This window comes from Oryx dammah, unplaced genomic scaffold, assembly GCF_014754425.2.
Source record: "Oryx dammah isolate SB20612 unplaced genomic scaffold, SCBI_Odam_1.1 HiC_scaffold_6, whole genome shotgun sequence".
NCBI lineage: Eukaryota > Metazoa > Chordata > Mammalia > Artiodactyla > Bovidae > Oryx > Oryx dammah.
This window is the reverse complement of record NW_024070190.1, coordinates 40,266,405-40,286,964: the sequence shown is the minus strand read 5'-3', so window position 1 is coordinate 40,286,964 and position 20,560 is coordinate 40,266,405. Positions and strand designations below refer to the sequence as shown.

At 37.9% G+C, this 20,560-nt stretch overlaps 1 protein-coding gene across 5 annotated transcripts in view; it reads right to left on the bottom strand.

Moving 5' to 3' along the window:
• The window catches only part of JMJD1C (jumonji domain containing 1C), a 322,162-nt gene that overhangs the window by 40,960 nt on the left and 260,642 nt on the right, over positions 1–20,560 (bottom strand). For 2 of the 5 annotated variants that reach the window (XM_040242285.1, XM_040242284.1), the window contains 7 exons: positions 11,537–11,642; positions 9,168–9,292; positions 7,727–7,870; positions 7,447–7,633; positions 5,656–7,337; positions 2,777–2,949; positions 322–2,519 (listed from right to left, as the gene is read on the bottom strand). In XM_040242285.1, the coding sequence (XP_040098219.1) occupies positions 322–2,519; positions 2,777–2,949; positions 5,656–7,337; positions 7,447–7,633; positions 7,727–7,870; positions 9,168–9,292; positions 11,537–11,543 (4,516 nt within the window). In that variant the 5' untranslated portion in view covers positions 11,544–11,642. The remainder of the gene's footprint in view (positions 1–321; positions 2,520–2,776; positions 2,950–5,655; positions 7,338–7,446; positions 7,634–7,726; positions 7,871–9,167; positions 9,293–11,536; positions 11,643–20,560) is intronic. The other 3 variants (XM_040242287.1, XM_040242286.1, XM_040242288.1) reach the window with 2 other exon arrangements.

The window sequence follows — 20,560 nt, the reverse complement described above, 5'->3', positions numbered from 1 at the left end:
AACAAGGTATGCGTGTATTAGAAAGCCAGTTTCAGTGTATAGAGATGGTCAAAATTCTGAACAACTACTGAAGTACACAATGGGTTTTTGCCAACATGAGTGCTATGTAAAAACATATTTCCACAAGCCTCTTGAAAAAGAAATAGACCTTCTCTCATTTCCTCTTACAGGGTACCTGTGAAATGTAGAAATGAAGTCAGTGAGCACATTACACTAGGGCAAATGAATGAAATCGAAGATGCCTTTAAGCTCTCTAATTCTTAGAGAACACGACAAGAACATATAGCCCATTTTACTTGAGATAAAAAATAATTTACTTACCACTATTATTGTTGCTCTGCAACTTCAATTTACTTTTCTCTTTGGCACTCCTGCTGAGAATCCCATTGGGTTTTAAATCTTCTTCCGTTTCGCCTTTTCTCTTTTGAAGATCATTCTGCTTCTTTTTGTAAGTTGGCTTAGGTTGCCTTTTAGTCCTTTGCTCTGATTTGCTTTCACTTTCGTCTGAATCTCCACTTTCAGAGCCAGATTCATAAGTTCGTTTGGCTTTTCTTCTATTTACTTTATCATCTTTTACATATTTATCAACTATGATCTTGCTATCTACACTATTTTGTAGATCATTAGATGTAGAGGCTATTAAATTGACAGAACATGGCTTAATAATTTCTGACACAGAACTCCCTGACTTTTCCATCTTATTGGTATTTTTGTCTTCTTCTGAATGTCTCGTAAGCCAGGCTTTCTTCAGTTTAGTATGGTAGTTCGGCTGACTTGTCTGGGACGCCTGCCCGTTTCCTACAGAGTCTGCTTTGTTTATTGTACTACAGACTACAGTGCTATCTAAGAGATGGGAGGCTGAAGGTGTCTGAGTTTTCACAGCATTAGGCTCAGTCTCACTGACATTACTACTTTTATATTGAGCTGCAGCCAATGCTGCCTTGTGCTTCTTTAAATGAATAAAATCAGTTGTGCCTGAAAACCCAGAGTTGGGCTGAACAGCACTGCCTGTCTTACTACTGGCTGGTGTAACTGGAGCTGTGATGCTGACCGTGCATTCTTGTGTTTGAGCCACTGAATGACTGACGCTTTTTGAAGAGGTACATTCTAAGGATTTAGAGGCCAAAATGGTATTTGATAATGAGTAAATTATTTCTGAACCACCCCAGCTGGAAACGCTGGGGGTAGTGGCAGCAGATGTGAATGTATCCGTTTTGGTATTACACACTGTATTTACAGCAGACATGACTGAACTGGGAACACTGCCCTGTGAGACAGCCTGAGAGTTTTTTTCGGATTTTGTGTGAGCACTGTCTGAATTCACACTTGGCAGAATGATTCTTCCACTCTCTCCAGCTTCTGCTGGTTTGAGGCAATCTGTTTGATTTGCCCCAAGTGAAGATCTCTCACTAGCTCGATCTCTGGGAGCTAACTGTACTGCTGGCACACTGTCAAGCTTCGTACTAGAAGGTGGACGCACGATGACAGATGCCGTGGCAGCCTGTGCCTTTCCGCTGCTTTTCTCTACATGCCATTCAGCTTTCTCTTTGCTGAGGTTATTATTAGATTTCCACATTTCTGTCAAACTCTGTTCAGAAGAACTCTTAAAACTTGCCTGAGTATCTTTTGGCTCAGGAATCAGTGTTGGAGGCTTTTGTGATTCTTGAACTTTCCCACCAGCATTTACAGGCATCACTGGAGTTAACGTTGGAGGGGAAAGGCTACTATAGCTGCTTTCCTTTCTTTCCAGGCTATGATGGATTGGCGGGTGAAATACCGGTGCTCTATGTAAAGCAGGCATACTCCGGAGTGTATTTGTAGAAGAAACTGTCAAATGAGTAGGACTCCTACAGTCATTTCTGAAAGTTGTCACTGAGTGAGAAGCAATTTGATGGGAAAGATGTTCTGGTACCTTGCCTACTAAACCTTCACTTTCTGGCTGATGTTTTATCAAAGGTGGAGGCTTTGAAAGAGATGATATAAACGAAGTCAGAGCTTGAGGATTAGCTGCTGTTGCAAGGGTATTACTCTGTTTCTCAGTGTAAAGATTTGAAATCTCTTTGGAGGGGTATGACCTTGGTGGCTCATTGACTACACTATTAGACAATGTAGTGAAATAGTTGCTTTGAGGCAAACTGTGAGGCACTGAGTGCTTCATTTTATAAAGATCTGATTCTATATCCTTGTCTTGTTTAATGAGATGGCTCTTAGGGCTAGAAGATGACGATGCTACCCTGGAATAGTTATCTCTATCACACTCAAGACCCTTGATTTTAGTTGTAAAGGGTGCAACATCAATACTTTCTTGAAGAATTCGACGGTGCTCCTCCTTATATTTGTTTAATCTCTCTCCAGTTTCCTGGGGTGGTCTCTGTAATTGATTCAATACAGGATCCACAAAATGCCTATGCAAGTGACCATCTTTTCCAGTCTGTGACCTATTTAGATCCAGGTCATTTTTGGCTGATGTGGATGCAACAGAACGCAATGGTTCAATGAAAGCTTTCCTCTCCAATTCTCTGTCAAGAAAATACACGAAGGTTTCTGTAAGCACTTTTCCTTGTATGATACAAGCATAGCTTCTATGCAATACTATTGTATCATAAGAGTGACACAAGACTTTGCAAGTGCTATAATATTAAGAAAATTAGAAGGGATATAAAACCAGAATAATAATAATTATTAAGTCTAGTTTTAAGACATTTGTTAAAAATACCTATTCATAAACAATTAAGAAAAACTATAAAAGATATGTTTTAAGCATTGGTGAACTCACTCTTTATGGTGATCTGCTAAACATTTCGCCAGCGGCGGACTGGAATGTGCTGTGACTTTAAGAGGCCGATGCGGTTCTGCACTGGAAGGCCTGACAGGAACGTGACTGAGTAATCCAATGCCATCTGCTGAGGTCACAGGGGTAGGCTGATGTAACCAAGGACTGGGAGAATTCTATTAAAAAAAAAATCCTTCAGTTACTAGAAAAAGCTAAATACAATATCACAGTAGGACTTTATAGTATATTTATGAAGAATGTGACTTTCAGTAAATATGTTTTATGAGAAGTACTGAGACGACTACCATAGTTATATGGATTTTTTTCATGTGACGAAGAATGTTAATCAGCATTAAAACAGTTTTGTCCAGGGGGATTCCCTGGTGGTCCAGTGGTTATCTGTGCTTCCACTGCAGGGGGGATGGGTTTGATCCTTGGTTGGGAAACTAATATCTCACATGCCAGGAGGTACTGGCAAAAAAAATTATTTCCAGAAATGTGTTGTTATTTATAGACTGCAGATCTTGAAGCCAGTGCCTTTACCTTACAAATGACTTACAGAGAACCTAGTGTTTACGATTTCCTAACTTTGTAACACCAAAAGACCATGTTGCTACTGGTAGAAAAAGAAAACATGTTGCTAAAATACATTTCACCAGATTTCATCAGGTTTATTTGCCAATTTTTGTTGTCAAAAGTAGTCTTTCCAATGTCATAATTCATTTAGATTAGGCACAAAAATTATATTTTCAAGGCCCATTTATACTCCATTTCACTGTATCCATTAAACTTGGAAGTGTGGAGGTACAACAAAATTCATTTTTAATATTAACATGCAGCCTTTCTCGTAGTGAGTATCTGGGGACACTGATGTCTATGTTGAGACTTACAACTATCTAATTACATGCTTCTAGACTGTTTCTATACTATGACTCACTGAAACTCTTCCAGAACATGCTTTGTTGAGTTATACTGTATTGAGTCTGATATTGGGAAAATATAATCCTTTGGTTTTAACAATTGACATCTCAAAATGAGAATGTGAAAACAATATATCACACCGAAGATACGCTGCTATAAAATTTCTTAGACTAAAAATATACACCATAAACCTCATATAAGAAAAAAAAAATGTATATATATACACACACATGAGCATTCAAATATATGTATAAAAGGTTTCAATTCTACAAGATCCAGAAATCTGAAGTTATACAGATAACAAGAGTTATTGGTATATACCTAAATATACATAAAAAAGAATACTGCACAGCTTAAAAAGGAAATCTTATTACATGCTATAACAAGGATGAACTTTGACAACATTATGCTACATGAAATACTGTATGAGTTCACTTTATATGAAGTATATACAACAGACAATCATAGAAACAGGAAGTAAAGGTGGGTGTTAAGAACTAGCGGGGAAAGGGAATTAATGTTTCACTGGCAGAGTTTCAGTTTTGCAAGATGAAACAGTTCCAGAGATCTGTTGAATAGCAATGGGAATATACTTAACACTACTAAACCGCACACTTTAAAATGGTTAAATAAATTTAATGTGTGGCTTTTATCACAATAAAACTAAATTTTTAAAATGTGTTTTAGAAGATTCTAGAGGATACTTAAAGTGCATCCTGGTCCACACAAAGGATTAAGTTGTCTCTTGGAGTTTAGCAGTGATCCCCAATCTCCCATTTTTTAGAGTGGGGTTGGTAATGCCCTCAACAACCATTTCTTAGCATGAAAATGAATTTGGTTACAAAAACCACACAGCCCATGAAGGAATAAGAGTCCCACACCACCATCTTCAGAAATACTCTGTCAGGCAGAGAGAATATCAGCACCATCTTCACACCCAAATATCAGGAACCTCCAACGTTAGCAGCCTTAAGAGAACAAGGGGCTTAGACAGGCATAGCTTATAGTATACATCAGTGACATACCAGGTGGGAAATATAATTTTTCTTTTAAAAATTACTTGGTTATACATACCAAAAGCCTTGTAATTTTATATAAATTTTATATCCTGAAGTTTCACTTCTAGGAATTTACCTGAGCAAAACAACTATGGGTATATACCATAATTAGTTGTGAAGACACTCATTTTTCATAATAGGAATTTTAGAAACAACTTAAGTTTACTTCTTTCAATTGGCTTTAAAAAAAGATAAACAGGATTTTCTGAGATTTCAGCTCCCAAGTTACTAAGCATCGAAACTTCCATAATCATTAGAAAAATAACTTTAAAAAATTCTAGCATGGGTTTCTCTGATGACTCAGTGGTAAAGAATTTACCTGCCAACGCAGGAGACAGGGGTTTGATCCCTGGTCCAGGAAGATCCCACGCGCTAAGGAGCAATTAAGCCCATGCACCACAACTACTGGGCTTCCCTGGTGGCTCAGCTGGTAAAGAATCCGCCTGCAATGCGGGAGACCTGGTTTCAATCTCCAGGTTGGGAAGATCCTCTGGAGAAAGGAAAGGCTACCCACTCCAGTATTCTGACCTGGAGAATTCCATGGACTGTATATATAGTCCATGCGGTCGCAGAGAGTTGGACACGACTGAGTGATTTTATTTTCACCACAGCTACTGAAGCCTGAGCACCCTCAGAGCCTGTGCTTCACAATAAGAGAAGCCACTGGAATGAGAAGCCCGCACACTGCAACTACAAAGTAGCCCCTGCTCTCCACAGAAGTCCATGCAGCAACGGAGACCCAGTACAGCCATAGATAAATGAGTAGAATTATATATATATAAAATTCTAGCACATTTTTGTAGTAAGAAATCTAAAAAAAAATTAACGGGATACTGAAAAAAGCACCTGTGTATATGTTGGTTAATAAATATGAGACATATGGTAAACCACAGCTTAACTTACCCTCCTTAACGAAGGCTCAGCATTAACCGCATTTTCTGGGTGAACCCACTTAGAAGGCAGACCAAGTCCTGAGTATGCATGTGTTCCATTTGGATATTGCCAAATAATTGGATAAAGTCCAAGCTGATTATATGAAGCAGATGGATGGGCTTGTCCAAGAAGATGAGGTGACTGGTGCTGTAACAACTGCTGCTGCTGCTGGTGTGCTAATGCTAAGTGGCTCAAGCTGCTGGCATGAGCAGTCTCTAGTCGTGGGTGGCCACCAAGTAAGGAGGCAGTAGGCACTCCGGGTAACACAGCAGGAAGTAAATGAGGGTGATGAACAGAATGGTGTGGACCACTTGTCAGAGGATGAGTGTTAATGGTAGGCAATGGAGTTTGACTGGATGATCCAGCCAGTAAGTGGGGTGCAGGAGTTAAGGCAGGATGATGAGTACCTGGATTTAAACATGTTCTATGGGATGAAGAATGAAGAGGAAAAGGATGCTGGCTTAAGAAAGGTGAAATGTGATTAGCTCCTGTATCTGACCCAATAAGTGCAGGATCTCTGTAAACTGTAAAATGTTCGTTTTTATCAATGATTAGAGGACTTTTTGTAGTTTCTAATGTACTGCCTCTAGCAGGAACCGGGTGGAAACTGCATCTTGATAACTCATGCTCTATCTTATTTGCTGGTCTTCTTTCACCAGCAGCTTGGCTGTTTGCGTAAGTGGCTTTAGATTTCACAGAATCCGGGGAATGGTTGACTTTAGGCTTAACAACTTCAGGTGAGGGGTTGGATTTTGTCTTGTGAGCATCTACTGAAGTATTAAGTTTAGATTTCATAGTTTCTGGGGGTGGGCTTCGTTTATGCAGCTTATCTTCCGTGACAGAAACAGCACTTAGAGAAGATAAGTAAGAGACATACTGATTTTTCTCCTTTTCCACACTCAAGTTTTCATTTCCTGAAGGAGCATTCCTTACATTTGATTGGGTTAAATCTACTTTAACTACATCACTGACCCAGTTCTGGTCAGAATCTTGGTTTCCTGTTTCCAAGTATTTTGTATTTGCAATTGAATGTTTTGAATCATTAACATTAGGATCCATTTTCTGAAGTGTTTGAAGGCCAAAGGTACTACTTGAGGTTTCCTGAGCCACCTTTTCTGTGTTAGTGTCATTTGTAATATCAATAACACATTTTGGAGTGGGCGGTCTGGATACAAACTTCTCCTTTGGTAATGATTCCATTGTGTGTGTCTTCTCTGTATTACGTTCCTGAAGAAGTAAATCACTAGAATTATGATCAGAAAGTGTGGCCTGTTCTGATGAATGGATAATCATTTTTTCTTGACGCTGAAAGTCAACAGACTTCTGTTTCTCTGTTTCTTCATGTTTTTTATCTTCCTGTATTTGATCCCAGGGATGCTGGCTATCTATTAGTGTCTCTTCTCCTGCCTTCTCATTATTCTGAGATTTTCCTTCTTCTCCATTTATCTTTGAAGTGTTTTTATTTTTCAACTCATTCTCTGGCTTCTGCTCTGAGGAATTATTTATTATTCTCTTATTTGAATTTTCTGAGTCACTACTCTCAGAAAAGTCTGAAACATTGTCGGTTCGCAGTCTTTTCATATTTAGTTTCTTTTCATCCTCCTCAGCTTTCCTTCTTTTGTTCATCACCTGTTTTTTACCTTTAGGATTTTCTAGGAGATTAAAAAAAAAACAGTTTTACCTTTCATATCAATATTAAATAAGCATATTTTAAATGAATTTTTATTTGTTCCCATGCCTTTAAAAGTTGGTGGGTCCTACCTCCTCGTGCTATATAATCATACTTTTCCTCCTTCATCTTCTCTTCATCTGGTATACTGCTATCTGAGCCCTTCCTCTTATTTGGACGAATATTTCTTTGTTGCTGGTGTGAATTCTGTTTTGGTACAGCAGTTTGGGAGTTCATTGCTGGTCTGGGACTATTTGCTTGGGCACGTGTATAATGACCCTAAAAATAATTGATAATGACTATTTACTACCTGATCCTAAGTAATTTAAGGGAAAATATTTTACCATAATCCATCACTAACAACATACATACGTGAACAGTGTTGCTATTTTGACTGGCACGAGACCTTCGCCGTGATGTAATGCCAATATTTTCACCTTTTAACAAAGAGTGAACAACATCATCTAGAAAGGTCATTTGAACCATAGAAGGATCGACATTCTGTGGTTCTAGTACCTAATCCATGACACAAAACAAGAACAAAATTAAATCCAATCAGCTAGCCAATATAATGATAGGTACAATTTCTTTACTGAGTAAAGATGTTTAGAAATCAATTTGAGATACCTAATTTGTAAGACACTGTCAGACTACAATAAATCACCTTTAATCATTAAAGATAAAATTATCTCCCAAATGTTATGAAGGTAACTGTTTCATGTTCTAACCAAAACTTAAAAAGCAAACACATCTATTGCAGGTATACCTTGAAAAACAAGGATTAAAGGTATTCAAGAATATATTGCCAAGTCATAATATGTATTTCAAAAATAAAAAATAATTTTCAAAAAACAGTTGTAAAATAAAACAGGAAGGTAAAGCGTGATCGGAATTCCCTGACACGCCAGTGGACAGGACTCCATGCTTTTACTGCCAGCCTGGGCTCAACCCCTGGTCGGAGAACTAGATCCTGCAAGCTGTGCAGCGTGGCCAAAAGAGAAAATAGAGCATGGGAAGCAGAAAAGGACAAACACTGTATAAATGAATAGTAATCTTGAGGTTAAAGAAAGAACTATTTTAAAAACTAAAGGCAATTTTGTGCTTCTGTGAGGTCAAAGTTTGTTAGCTTTTAAGGAAATAAATTATACATTTAGCATTTTGATGAAAAATTTAACTAAAGCACCTGCATTGTTTATAGAGGGAGTTCTTATTTATTCAGATACCCTCTACAATCCATTCAGTCAGGAAGATGTAAATATCTATTTTCTGGGGGGTAAATACAGTACAGCTTTAAAAGATCTGAAATTAAGAATTTAATTTCAGACTGTTGCTTAAAACTCCCTATGAAATTCATATCCTTAACATTCTCCATATTCACTATAAAACTTAAAGGAGTAAAACAACTCTGAAAGTGAATGTAAAAAGAACTTTAGAGTACATTTAAGTTTTCATTTGTGAAAAGAAACCATTTGGAAATATCTTTTATTACTGGAGAGACAGAAAAGCTAAGACTTTAAGGAAGTTTTACCTGACCTAGGGATGAACAAAAAAAAAAAGACTAAACAATTAAGAGTCTGATGCCTCCATTTTAGGGACTGATTTTCTCGGTGCTGAGATAAATTTGGCGTCACTATCTTGCTGTAACTTCAAGTGAACTCTATGTAACATCATATAGATGTGAATTTTCTAGGATTATAGGAATGCAAAAAACCTAGGGATGGAAAATAATATCAATCTCTTGATCCATTGGGGGTGGGGGGGAATGGAGTATGTGAATTGTAAACAGTTTCTTTTCCAAATCTGGACTATTTACCTGATCATTCATAACGATCATGGTGCGAGTGAAGAGATCATGATGAGTAATTATGCCAGTGAACCACTGGGTGGCAGAGTCTTGTCTATATACTCTCACTCTGTATCCATTCAAGGAGTAAGGACCTTAAAAAACACAAAACCACACATCATACACGACTTCATGGATGAAATGAAAAGGTAATGTGGAACCTGATGTATGAGCCTTTTAGCTGCTAAAACTTTTACCATAAGCAATTACAAATTTTGATTCCTGCAACAATTTGGAAAAGCTGCCAAAGTCTTAAAACATGCAGAAACTCTTCACTGAATTTATGACAGTAAAATGCCATACTGGTGTACTTTTGGATTAAATTCACATTGTAAGACAATAATATCTACATGTATATATATATAGGTATCTTTTAGAAAATAGGCAATGATTAAATAATAAAAGATATATGCATATCTGTATATATTTAAATATGTCAACACAATGGAGATAAAAATTCAATTCACAGGTACTAAAATGATATCAGATATTTGAAAGTTTAAAAAGAATTGTAAGGAAGGGAAACTGGTACACTTTATTAATGATAGTATTATACATTAACAATTTGCAAAATGCTTTCACAATTTACAAATGCTTATTTAATCTTCTCCAACTCTGAGGTATTTTCCTGTTGGTAAACATTAAGAAAGTGAGGTTGATAGGTTAAATAAATTTTTAAGTGAAAGAGCCAGGACTGAATTTATTTTTCTGATTCCTAGGTTGATGCCTTTTCTCTTAGAGTTAAGACATTCAGCACACCAATGAATGGTTTACTGTTTGCCAGTTTTTAAAAAACTATGCCAGCAACAGTCTAAATATATCAAATTAACAGATCTGTAGAAAGTATTCCATATTACTTATAAATTAAACATATTCATACCTATAATCAGTTATACAAACTATAGCCTTAAAAAATCTAACTATGGAAGAAATAGACTCCAAATTAGTTTTTCTGAATGGAATATTGAAAAAGCTTACAGAAAACTCCAAATACGCCAATTTTCAACTCCCATCAGGACACTACCTTAACGGTCTTGTTCTACCACCGAACACAATCTGGAGTCAGCCTCAAATAATTCTGCTTAGGATGGAATGGACTATTGCCTTAATCATTTCATCTCTAAGAATATGATGAGGAAAAAGGGTTACTTAAAAAAATAGTAACCTGGCATCTTCAGTAAAGTGCAAAGAAAGAAAGGAAGGAAAAAAAGAGACAGGTCATATCAGTCAGTCAATTTGTGGGCATTTTTTGGGTCCTGGATTAAAAATAAATAAAATAAAAATCAAGTCTGTGAAAAATCAATGAAGACATTTATGAGACATGGAAACTTGAACCTGAGTAATCATTATTTGAGGAACTATTAATTTTCAGCACAATAAATAGTATGGTGTCTGTTTAAAAATAGAACACAGCAATGTCTTAAAATTGATGGAAATAAATAACAGTATAGATGGGGCAGAATCTATCAAGATTTCATTTTATAGTCGGGGCTGAGAGAGAATATTTCAGTGAACTTTTAAGTGCCTATTTCTGTATATGTTTCAAATTCTCCATATAAAAGTTTAAAAAATATTTAGCCTAAGAAGAATGTATATGTAGATGATTTGCTATTAAAAAAAAAAACACATTCAACGAAAGGAAGCCACAACTCTGAGATTATCTCTATTAATGCTTAAATTAAATGGCATGGAAGCTGAGGCTGAGATAAACATGGGAATTTAACAAGATTACCTTTTAAAAACAATCAACCAAATATTGATACTGCATGTCCTTTTATTCCAGTTTCAGTTCAATTTCACAAAAGCTTATGTTTTCAATACATGGTTTCACTGACAGGAAAAGAAATCACTTAGAATCATAAAATCTCAACTGAAGACAAGCTTATATCTTACTAAAAAAAGGAAACAAAACTAAGACTAGTATTGTGGTCTTTGCTGAGGAAGGCAAACTGAAATAAGCCATTTTTATCAGATACCAACAGCATTCTTCAAAGGAAATCAACTGTGGCTCTGGGCAATCCTCCACAGAAAACAATGCTTCCTTCTCCAGGAAGGACACACCTAGAGTGTTCTGTAATATGGAAATTTTCCTATCAACAAAACACCTGTGTGGTCATAATTTTATTCCAGGCATTTAGCTCAAATTGTAAACTAGCAAAGTTATCAACTTCCTATTGAAATTATTCTGATTTTGCTATTATTTTCTGTGGCTTGTATATAATTGAAAATATTAGACTGGGTCTTTTATTTATACTGCATATAACTAAACAACCAAAAGCAAATGAGAAATTGCCCAGTTCAAAAAACAAAAAAATTAATGCATAACTCAAAACAGTTACCTTGCATAAAAATCTCCTGAACCTTTTGTTCCTTTACCCAGACTTTCACTTCTTCCTGAAGTTGCGGGTTGTCCCTGAGAACTGGGTTTAGGCTGTCTATGTCGTCCTAGAATTATAGATTAAGAGAAAGGTCCATGTTACGCTGTCCTAACATTAATGTTACCAACCTTCCCTCCTATGTGTTCTAAGGGCTGAAGAAAATTCCTTTATCTAAATGTATGCAAAAATGAAAATTCGTAAGTTATAGTTCATTAGCAATAACATAACAACAGAGCCTAATAAATAAATCCATGGTAACATTTGATCTTTGACAAGAATGTCTTAAGGCAAAATTTGAAATTTACTAATGTGTTTGTTCTCTACTGAAAGCCTTATATAAAACACCTTTTTAAGGGTTTCATTGTTAGAAGCAATATACAAACCAAATAGCTTCAGGTCGTCTAAGGCTGGTAGCAAACAAATCAAGGTGAATATTTCGGGAAGCAAAACAGACATACACAGATGAGTTGTTCTCTCCCCACTATGCCTAAAACATTAGTTTCAAACAAGTCATTATTTGACAAGACAAGCCACTGTCTTGATTGAAACACCATCAAATTCAGTTCTACTCAAACTCATCTGACCAGTAACTTCACTGATAAAAGTTTTATTTTTTCAAGCCTAAAACATTAGTTTTAAACAAGTCATTATTTGACAAGACAAGCCACTGTCTTGATTTAAACACCATCAAATCTAGATCTACTCAAACTCATCTGACCAGTAACTGCACTGATAAAAGTTTTATTTGTTCAAGCCAGTGTCAAAGCATCCAGGTTATTTAAATTACATTACTGATGATGATATCCTCATAACAGGGTGGATCTAGACCCAGAAACACTGGCTCTCTCCTTGGAGATGCGAATCACACAGTCACATGGTTTCCCACAATCTGCTGGTCCCCGGATGGACTCTGACATCCTGTTCTCTCTCAAAGCACCTCTGCTGCTCCTGCATTTGAGGTCAGCGGCAAGAGCCCTAGAGGAGAGCTGGGAAGAGCTGTCACTTGGGCGGCCCTTTCCAAGGTGGACCAGCAGATCGCGGAAACCAGTGGCCAGAGCCGCCCTTTCCAAGGTGGACCAGCAGATTGCGGAAACCAGTGGACAGAAAGGTGCTTCAAGAAGAAAATTCTACCTGGTGAATAAAAATAATCTGGCAATTTGGAAAAGCCAAAAAGGGCTGAAAAGTACAAAGAATCCCTAATCAAGCAGGTCATACTTCATGCTTTAAAGTTTATCCAAGTAAAGCACTTTTCTTCTCACTTCATCACTGCTTTAAGAGACCACTCTGCATTTCTCGAATAATATTGTGGTAAAGACTGATATTTTGTTTATACCTAGTGAACACCAGTGGCACCCCACTCCAGTACTCTTGCCTAGAAAATCCCATGAGTGGAGGAGCCTGGTAGGCTGCAGTCCATGGGGTCTCGAAGAGTCAGACACGACTGAGCGACATCACTTTCATGCACTGGAGAAGGCAATGGCAACCCACTCCAGTGTTCTTGCCTGGAGAATCCCAGGGACGGGGGAGCCTGGTGGGCTGCCGTCTGTGGGGTCGCACAGAGTCGGACACGACTGAAGCGACTTAGCAGCAGTGAACACCAACAAACAAAACTATAAGACTTTTACACTTATCACCTATGCTCTCCTTGGAAAATATACAAAAGTGCTGCTTCACAGCAGACGCAAATACTGGAGTGGAAAGATGTTACACAAAAAAGTAGGCAAAATCTGTCATGGAGGTGATGGGGGAAGCCCAACCCATGACCTGTCTTCCTTTTTGTAAAGAAATGTCCTAACACTCCCTTTTCTCCATTCCACTTTAATAATACACTGCACACTGAGTGAATCTCATTACTTAAGTAGCAGAAACTATCACGGGGGGTTTCGACTCTAACCCTCTTAATGCACACGAGGGGACAGTGAAGTCCATGACAGACAAAACACAGGAAACTTTCTGTTTCCCAAGGAAAACAATTACCACTTCCAGACAGTTCCGACAGATACCAAGTTATTTCTCACTTTATCTTCCATACACAGATCCAGACTTAACTCCCTGGAGTCAAACACAAGCCTAATCATTTTCCTACATGATGGTCTTTCAAATGTTTGAGTTACGGTTTTATGTTTCCACAGCTTGAGTCTTCTCTAGTCTCAACGCCTATCTTTATCATAATCGTTCTTCTTACTCCTATTCTAGACATTTAACTGGCATGAAGACAATGAGTACATAAAAATTCACACAATTACATGGGTATCACAGCTGACTTACATGAAATTTACTTTTAGGGTACTGCTGCCAAGCCTTTATATTTTGGGGAGGGTAATAGTATAAACTGCTACGAAAGCAGCACTGCCAATACTTCGTAGACAAGTATAGGTAGGATTTATAAAATCAGTTTCCTATACAGAAATTTTTATAATTAAAACTATTGACATGTAAGTTTTGCTCAATATTTATTTATGTTTTATTTATTCAACAGGTTAGTCTTCCCTAGTGGCTCAGCTGTAAAGAATCCATCTGACAATGAAGAAGACTCAGGCTGGATGCCCTGGAGAAGGAAATGGCAACTCACTGCAGTATTCTTGCCTGGAAAATCCCTTGGACAGAAGAGCCTGGTGGGCTGCAGTCCATGGGGTTGCAGAAGTGTCAGTCACAACTCAGTGACTAAACCTTTTTTAATTCAACAAACTGAAAAAAAGAGCTACATTTCCAAAATCATTAGACAGCAGTTATCATCTCAATAACCCATTCAATTCTAGGGGAAAAAAGTATACTGTTAAAAGTTGATAGTTATCAGTCTGGAGAAGGCAATGGCAACCCACTCCAGTAATCTTGCCTGGAGAATCCCATGGACGGAGGAGCCTGGTAGGCTGCAGTCCATGGGGTCGTGAAGAGTCGGACACAGCTGAGTGACTTCACTTTCACTTTTCATTTTCATGCATTGGAGAAGGAAATGGCAACCCACTCCAGTGTTCTTGCCTGGAGAATTCCAGGGACGGGGGAGCCTGGTGGGCTGCCGTCTACGGGGTCGCGCAGAGTCGGACACGACTGAAGCGACTTAGCAGCAGCAGCAGTATCAGTCTACTTACTCAAATAACCTTATATAAGTTCAAATTTCTATGTATCAATTTCCTCATTGTTTTAAGCAGGGTTACTAATATCTCTTTTCATATTAACGAGTTAGTTTTTATAATAATTTTAAAAATTTTCAGAAACTAGTCTTAACTCATTCAATTCTAACTTAACCATGGTACTGACATGCCATTTACATATTTATGAGTTAATTATGAAATTAATTAAAACCCATGAAAATTATCCCAATACAACGCCTGACTATGATAGTCATATTGTTGCTGGAATCTTTCTCTACATATAGTGCTTTGTAAGTTAGAGACATTTTCATTGTTCTTAAAATTCTTATAGCCTGGTTTCAGTTTTGATCCTCAGATGCACATGATTACCTTTTTTTCGCCTTCTGTCTTGTCACCAACCATTCCCACTTGATGGGAATGTATCTGGGGGAAAGGCCACATGATCCTCTGACTCCATTCAGTGCCTAAGGACACCCTGCTCCCTTCCCTTGCATCCCACAGACAATTTTCCTTCTCATCCGCTGCAGCAGCTCTGGAGTTGATGAGATTATGTTTAGCTCCCTATGTACCCTGCCTATCCTGAATGGTATGTCATTGTCTTTGCCTTTAAAATCCTTTCCTTTCCTCTCTTTAAATAATGATGGGGCTAAATTATACCCAAAGCTTGCCACCTGATGTGAAGAACTGACTCACTGGAAAACACCATGTGCTGGGAAAGACTAAAGGCAGGAGGAGAAGGGGACAACAGAGGATGAGATATGGTTGGATGGCATCACCGACTTGACAGGAGTCTGAGCAAGCTCCAGGAGTTGGTGACGGACAGGGAAGCCTGGCGTGCTGCAGTCGACGGGGCAAAGACTTGGACATGACTGAGTGACTGAAGTGAACTGAATGTAAGCTCCTTCAGAGCAGGGACAGTGTTTTCTCTATGTTCTCTACTGTGATTACTACACTGTAAATGCTCAGTAAATAATGACGATGGGAGGCAGTCAGTCTTAATGCCAAGAGTGAGAAACTGAAATCTTCCCCCACCCCCAAGAAGAGGCATTTCTGTAGAACTGTAGTCATCATTACCAGAGGCTCACAAAAGAATAAAAGATCAAATCTTGTAAGTGTTTTAGCAGGTTGCCAAATGAAGTCCCCACCCCCATTTATTGACCTAATGTTGCAAGAGTATAAAAAGAAAAAATGAGACACAAGGCTATAATGCAGACTCACAAAGAAGGGCATCACAATCACAGATTACTAATAAATATTCACTATCTTTGACAGAATGCAACTAACAAATTCAGCTGTGCCTTGAGCTTTTCATTAACTGCAATTACCCCTGCAACAATTTCATATTATATAACTAAAATAACATGTATTCATTAATCTCCTCTCCCCAGATAGTGAAGGAATAGCACTCTCTGTGAATCTTCTTCATAAACTCCATCCAATGTATTAATTACACAAGTTACAACCTCCAGCAAATGACTAATGGGAAAAAAGAAGACCAGTGCAGCAAGATCTGTTGTACTAGAAATTTATATAGAAAATACGGGAAAGTTCTAAACAATGCCTTAAGTCAAGTTCTGGACTATTTATTTATTGCTCACTTGTGTGCTGTTAGTTTCCTCCTTTTGAAAAGACAGAAGTTAGCTTTAATTGAGTATTAGTGACACCTTAATGTAAATAATAAAAAAGAATAGGTAACAAGACTGTGCATTTACTATGGCAGATACCATGGATGCTTTCCAAATCCATGAATTTTTGTAGAGCTGAGATTATTATACCCCTTTACATGTTACACACAGAGAGGTCCATGGTTATAGTCAGGATGTGATGGAGAGAGCTAGCACTTGAATCTAGTTCTGTGACTCTAAACCCCAGCCTCTTCACTTATTTTGTTTTCTCATGAACTAGTATAACAAAAAGGCATAAATAAGACTATTTACTGTCAGTGCCATTCAAAATCTGACACATTTCTTTCATTATACGGAAGAGGTGAAAGATAATATCTTAAGTCAGAATGGGTTAAAAACAAAGAATTCAACATTAGGTGGAAGTTACCTTTCTATACAACCTTATACTGGCCATGTGAATTTCTGCATATAGAAACAGTCTAACACTCATCAAACAGAAAAGACTTAGGATGTTAAATTCATGACATCTTATAATAAGAAAGGATAAAAGAAACAGAAGACAATCACTTTGGCAATGTGACGTAATCATGATCTACAAATTCTCAAATGCTGTATTTTTAGGTAAACATTACCCTGAATTACAATGAGATGATCGAAAAACAGATGTATTCCACATGAATACAGAAGAATATGATGAGATTAAAAAGTGTCATTCCTCAAAATATAACAGCTAAAATCAGGTTGGAATCTCTACTCTGACAGTAAGACTACTGCACTAACCTAATTTTTGTGCAATTCTCTGCTTCATCCCAGTTCAAAGGGAAACAATAAAAATTTTACTAATGTGAAAGCTAAGATCATAGCACTAAAATATTCATATATGCCTGGCCAGGTTTAAAAAACAGCAATAACATGACAGTGCTCGAAGTATATGTAACACATTTTCCAAGATAATAAAGAAACGGCTTGTCATACCGTAACAGTGCTCCTTACTATTGCAACACATATTTTCTTTATGTTACACATCCTCTAGATTTAAATACTGACCAAAGAGCCAGCAGAGGCATGAAATAGGTAACAGTATACCAGCTGTTAGTTTCTATCAATATGACTGAGCTGACTGGCTTAACAATTTTAAGAGATTTGCTCTAAAGTCTTAACTGATGACTTTCATTTTAGGATACAAGAAATACAGGGACAAATTCTTAGAAAGGTATAGTCTCCCAAGATTGAACCAGGAAGAAACAGAAAATATAAACACGCCAATCACAAGCACTGAAATTGAAACTGTGATTAAAAATCTCCCAACAAACCAAAGTCCAGGACCTGATAGCTTCAGTGGTAAATTTTTATCAAACATTTAGAGAAGAGTTAAAACCTATCCTTCTGAAACTGTTCCAAAAAATTGCAGAGGAAGGAAAACGTCCTCATTTTAAGAAGCTCCCATTGCCCTCATACCAAAACCAGAGAAAGATAACACACAAAAAAAGAAAACTACAAGCCAATATCACTGATGAACATAGATGCAAAAATCCTCAAAAAAATACTGGCAAACTGTATTCAACACTACATTAAAAAGCCTATACACCATTGATCTCTAGTGGGATTCATCCCAGGGATGCAAGGATTTTTCCATATCTGCAAATCAATCACTGTGATACACCATATCTACAAATTGAAGACTAAGAAATATAAAACTGGAGCAACTTCTCTCCCTTTGGACAATTTTCAATGGAGAATGACCTAAGGCCTGCTTTCAAACTTATACTGAGTGTGCCTTAGTAACAGAAATTTTTTTCCTCTTGCAATAAAGTCCCTGACCTTTGTGATAACATCTTAAATCCAATTATATTACATAAATTCCCCTATAAAAATCATACTTGACCGTATGAGAGTAATCATAAAAGAAACTGCATCTTGAATGTCAGATTGGGTGACTGAACACGCTTTGCAACATCATTTGCCACAGTCATAATTTAAATTCATGCTTCAGCAAAACTACAAATGCTTGTCCTAAGATCCCTGAGGTTGCTAGCCAACAGTGAATAACATGAATGATAGGTTCATATAGGTCAAGAGTGACATCAACTCCTATTATTGCCAGTTCCTGTATAACTTATAAAAGAACCCAATTTGTTAATAAGCCTCTACTGAAACTGGAAACCTATTAAGTCTGAGAGTTACTACAGAGGTCTTCAAAAAGCACAACTGTCTAACCATCTGCAATTTAATTAAATGCAGCTACCACTGAGGGCTTCCATATATTTTCCTGATCTAAAGCAAGAGCAGGCAAACTTTTCCCCTAAAGAGCCAAGAGTAAATATTAGGCTTTGCAGATTATACCATCCCTGTCTCAACGACTCAACTCTGCTACTATAGGGCCCAAAGCAGCCAAACAATACCATAAACAATATATAACTGAATGGGCATGGCTGCATTTCAATAAGGTTTACTTACTGGCATCATATGAAATTAGAATTTCACAGATTGATCAGCATCATGACATTCTTTTCAGTATTTTTCCAACTATTTAAAACTGTGAAAGGCCTTACAAAAAACAGGAAGGAGGTTTGATTTGACCTGTGGTCACTATGCCTAACCATGATTTAAAAGAACACATAAAGTACTGCTGCTGCTAAGTCGCTTCAGTCGTGTCCAACTCTGTGAGACCCCATAGACGGCAGCCCACCAGGCTCCCCTGTCCCTGGGATTCTCCAGGCAAGAACACTGGAGTGGGTTGCCATTTCCTTCTCCAGTGCATGAAAGTGAAAGTGAAGTTGCTCAGTCGTGCCCAACTCTTAGCGACCCCATGGTCTGCAGCCTACCAGGCCTCCATCCATGGGATTTTCCAGGCAAGGGTACTGGAGTGGGATGCCATTGCCTTCTCCGCATAAAGTACTAGTATAAACCAAAATTTAAAACTTCTCATCAAGGCAATGCAGTTAAATGGCAAATAGACTGCAAACTGTTTCCATAAATGTCTGCATATTCATAAGCATAGAAAAACAAACCAATTACCAAAATCCTTTTGTTATTAAGGAAAGAATATTTTAAGATAAGTCATTTTTTAAGTCTTTCACAAGTAAAACAATTTCCTGGGTACATTCCTGCACTCTCTGAATATAATACTTACTTGATTTCAGTGTAGAAAAGTTATCCATTTTGAAAGATAAGATTCAATCCTTTGGGTCAATAAGAATTATATACAGAGGTCAGTACTATGCACTTCTCTGGACTCCAGAGTAGGGTAAAAATAGGAACATGTATTGAAAAGAAGAAATTTTCCAAAACGTATCCTATGGTTCATTTATCTTAAGACTGCAAAATGAGTGTTTTCTCCATAAGATAATTTAATATAATCACATTTATCCTGTCTCCTAAGGCATCCGGTCCCATCACTTCATGGGAAATAGATGGGGAAACAGTAGAAACAGTGTCAGACTTTATTTTGGGGGGCTCCAAAATCTCTGCAGATGGTGGCTGCAGCCATGAAATTAAAAGACGCTTACTCCTTGGAAGAAAAGTTATGACCAACCTACATAGTATATTCAAAAGCAGAGACATTACTTTGCCAACTAAGGTCCGTCTAGTCAAGGCTATGGTTTTTCCTGTGGTCATATATGGATGTGAAAGTTGGACTGTGAAGAAGGCTGAGCCCCGAAGAATTGATGCTTTGGGGTGTGGTGTTGGAGAAGACTCTTGGGAGTCCCTTGGACTGCAAGGAGATCCAACCAGTCCATTCTGAAGGAGATCAACCCTGGGATTTCTTTGGAAGGAATGATGCTGAAGCTGAAACTCCAGTACTTTGGCCACCTCATGAGAAGAGTTGACTCACTGGAAAAGACCCTGATGCTGGGAGGGATTGGGGGCAGGAGAAGGGGACGACCGAGGATGAGATGGCTGGATGGCATCACGGACTCGATGGACGTGAGTCTGAGTGAACTCCGGGACATGGAACTGGGTGGACTCTAGGAGTTGGTGATGGACAGGGAGGCCTGGGGTGCTGCGATTCATGGGGTCGCAAAGAGTCGGACGTGACTGAGCGACTGAACTGAACTGAAGGAACACAGATACTCATTCAAAACAAACCAACAAACAAAAAAACAGGGGAGAGGAAGATCCAAACAGGGCAACACAGAAATCTTAATTTCTTTGCTTCTCTACTTCCTCCAAGGGCTGACCATGTGACAACTCTGAAAGAAAGCGATTAGGGTTAAGAGGAAGAAAACACACCACCACACTGTCACAAAACTGTCTCCAAATACTAC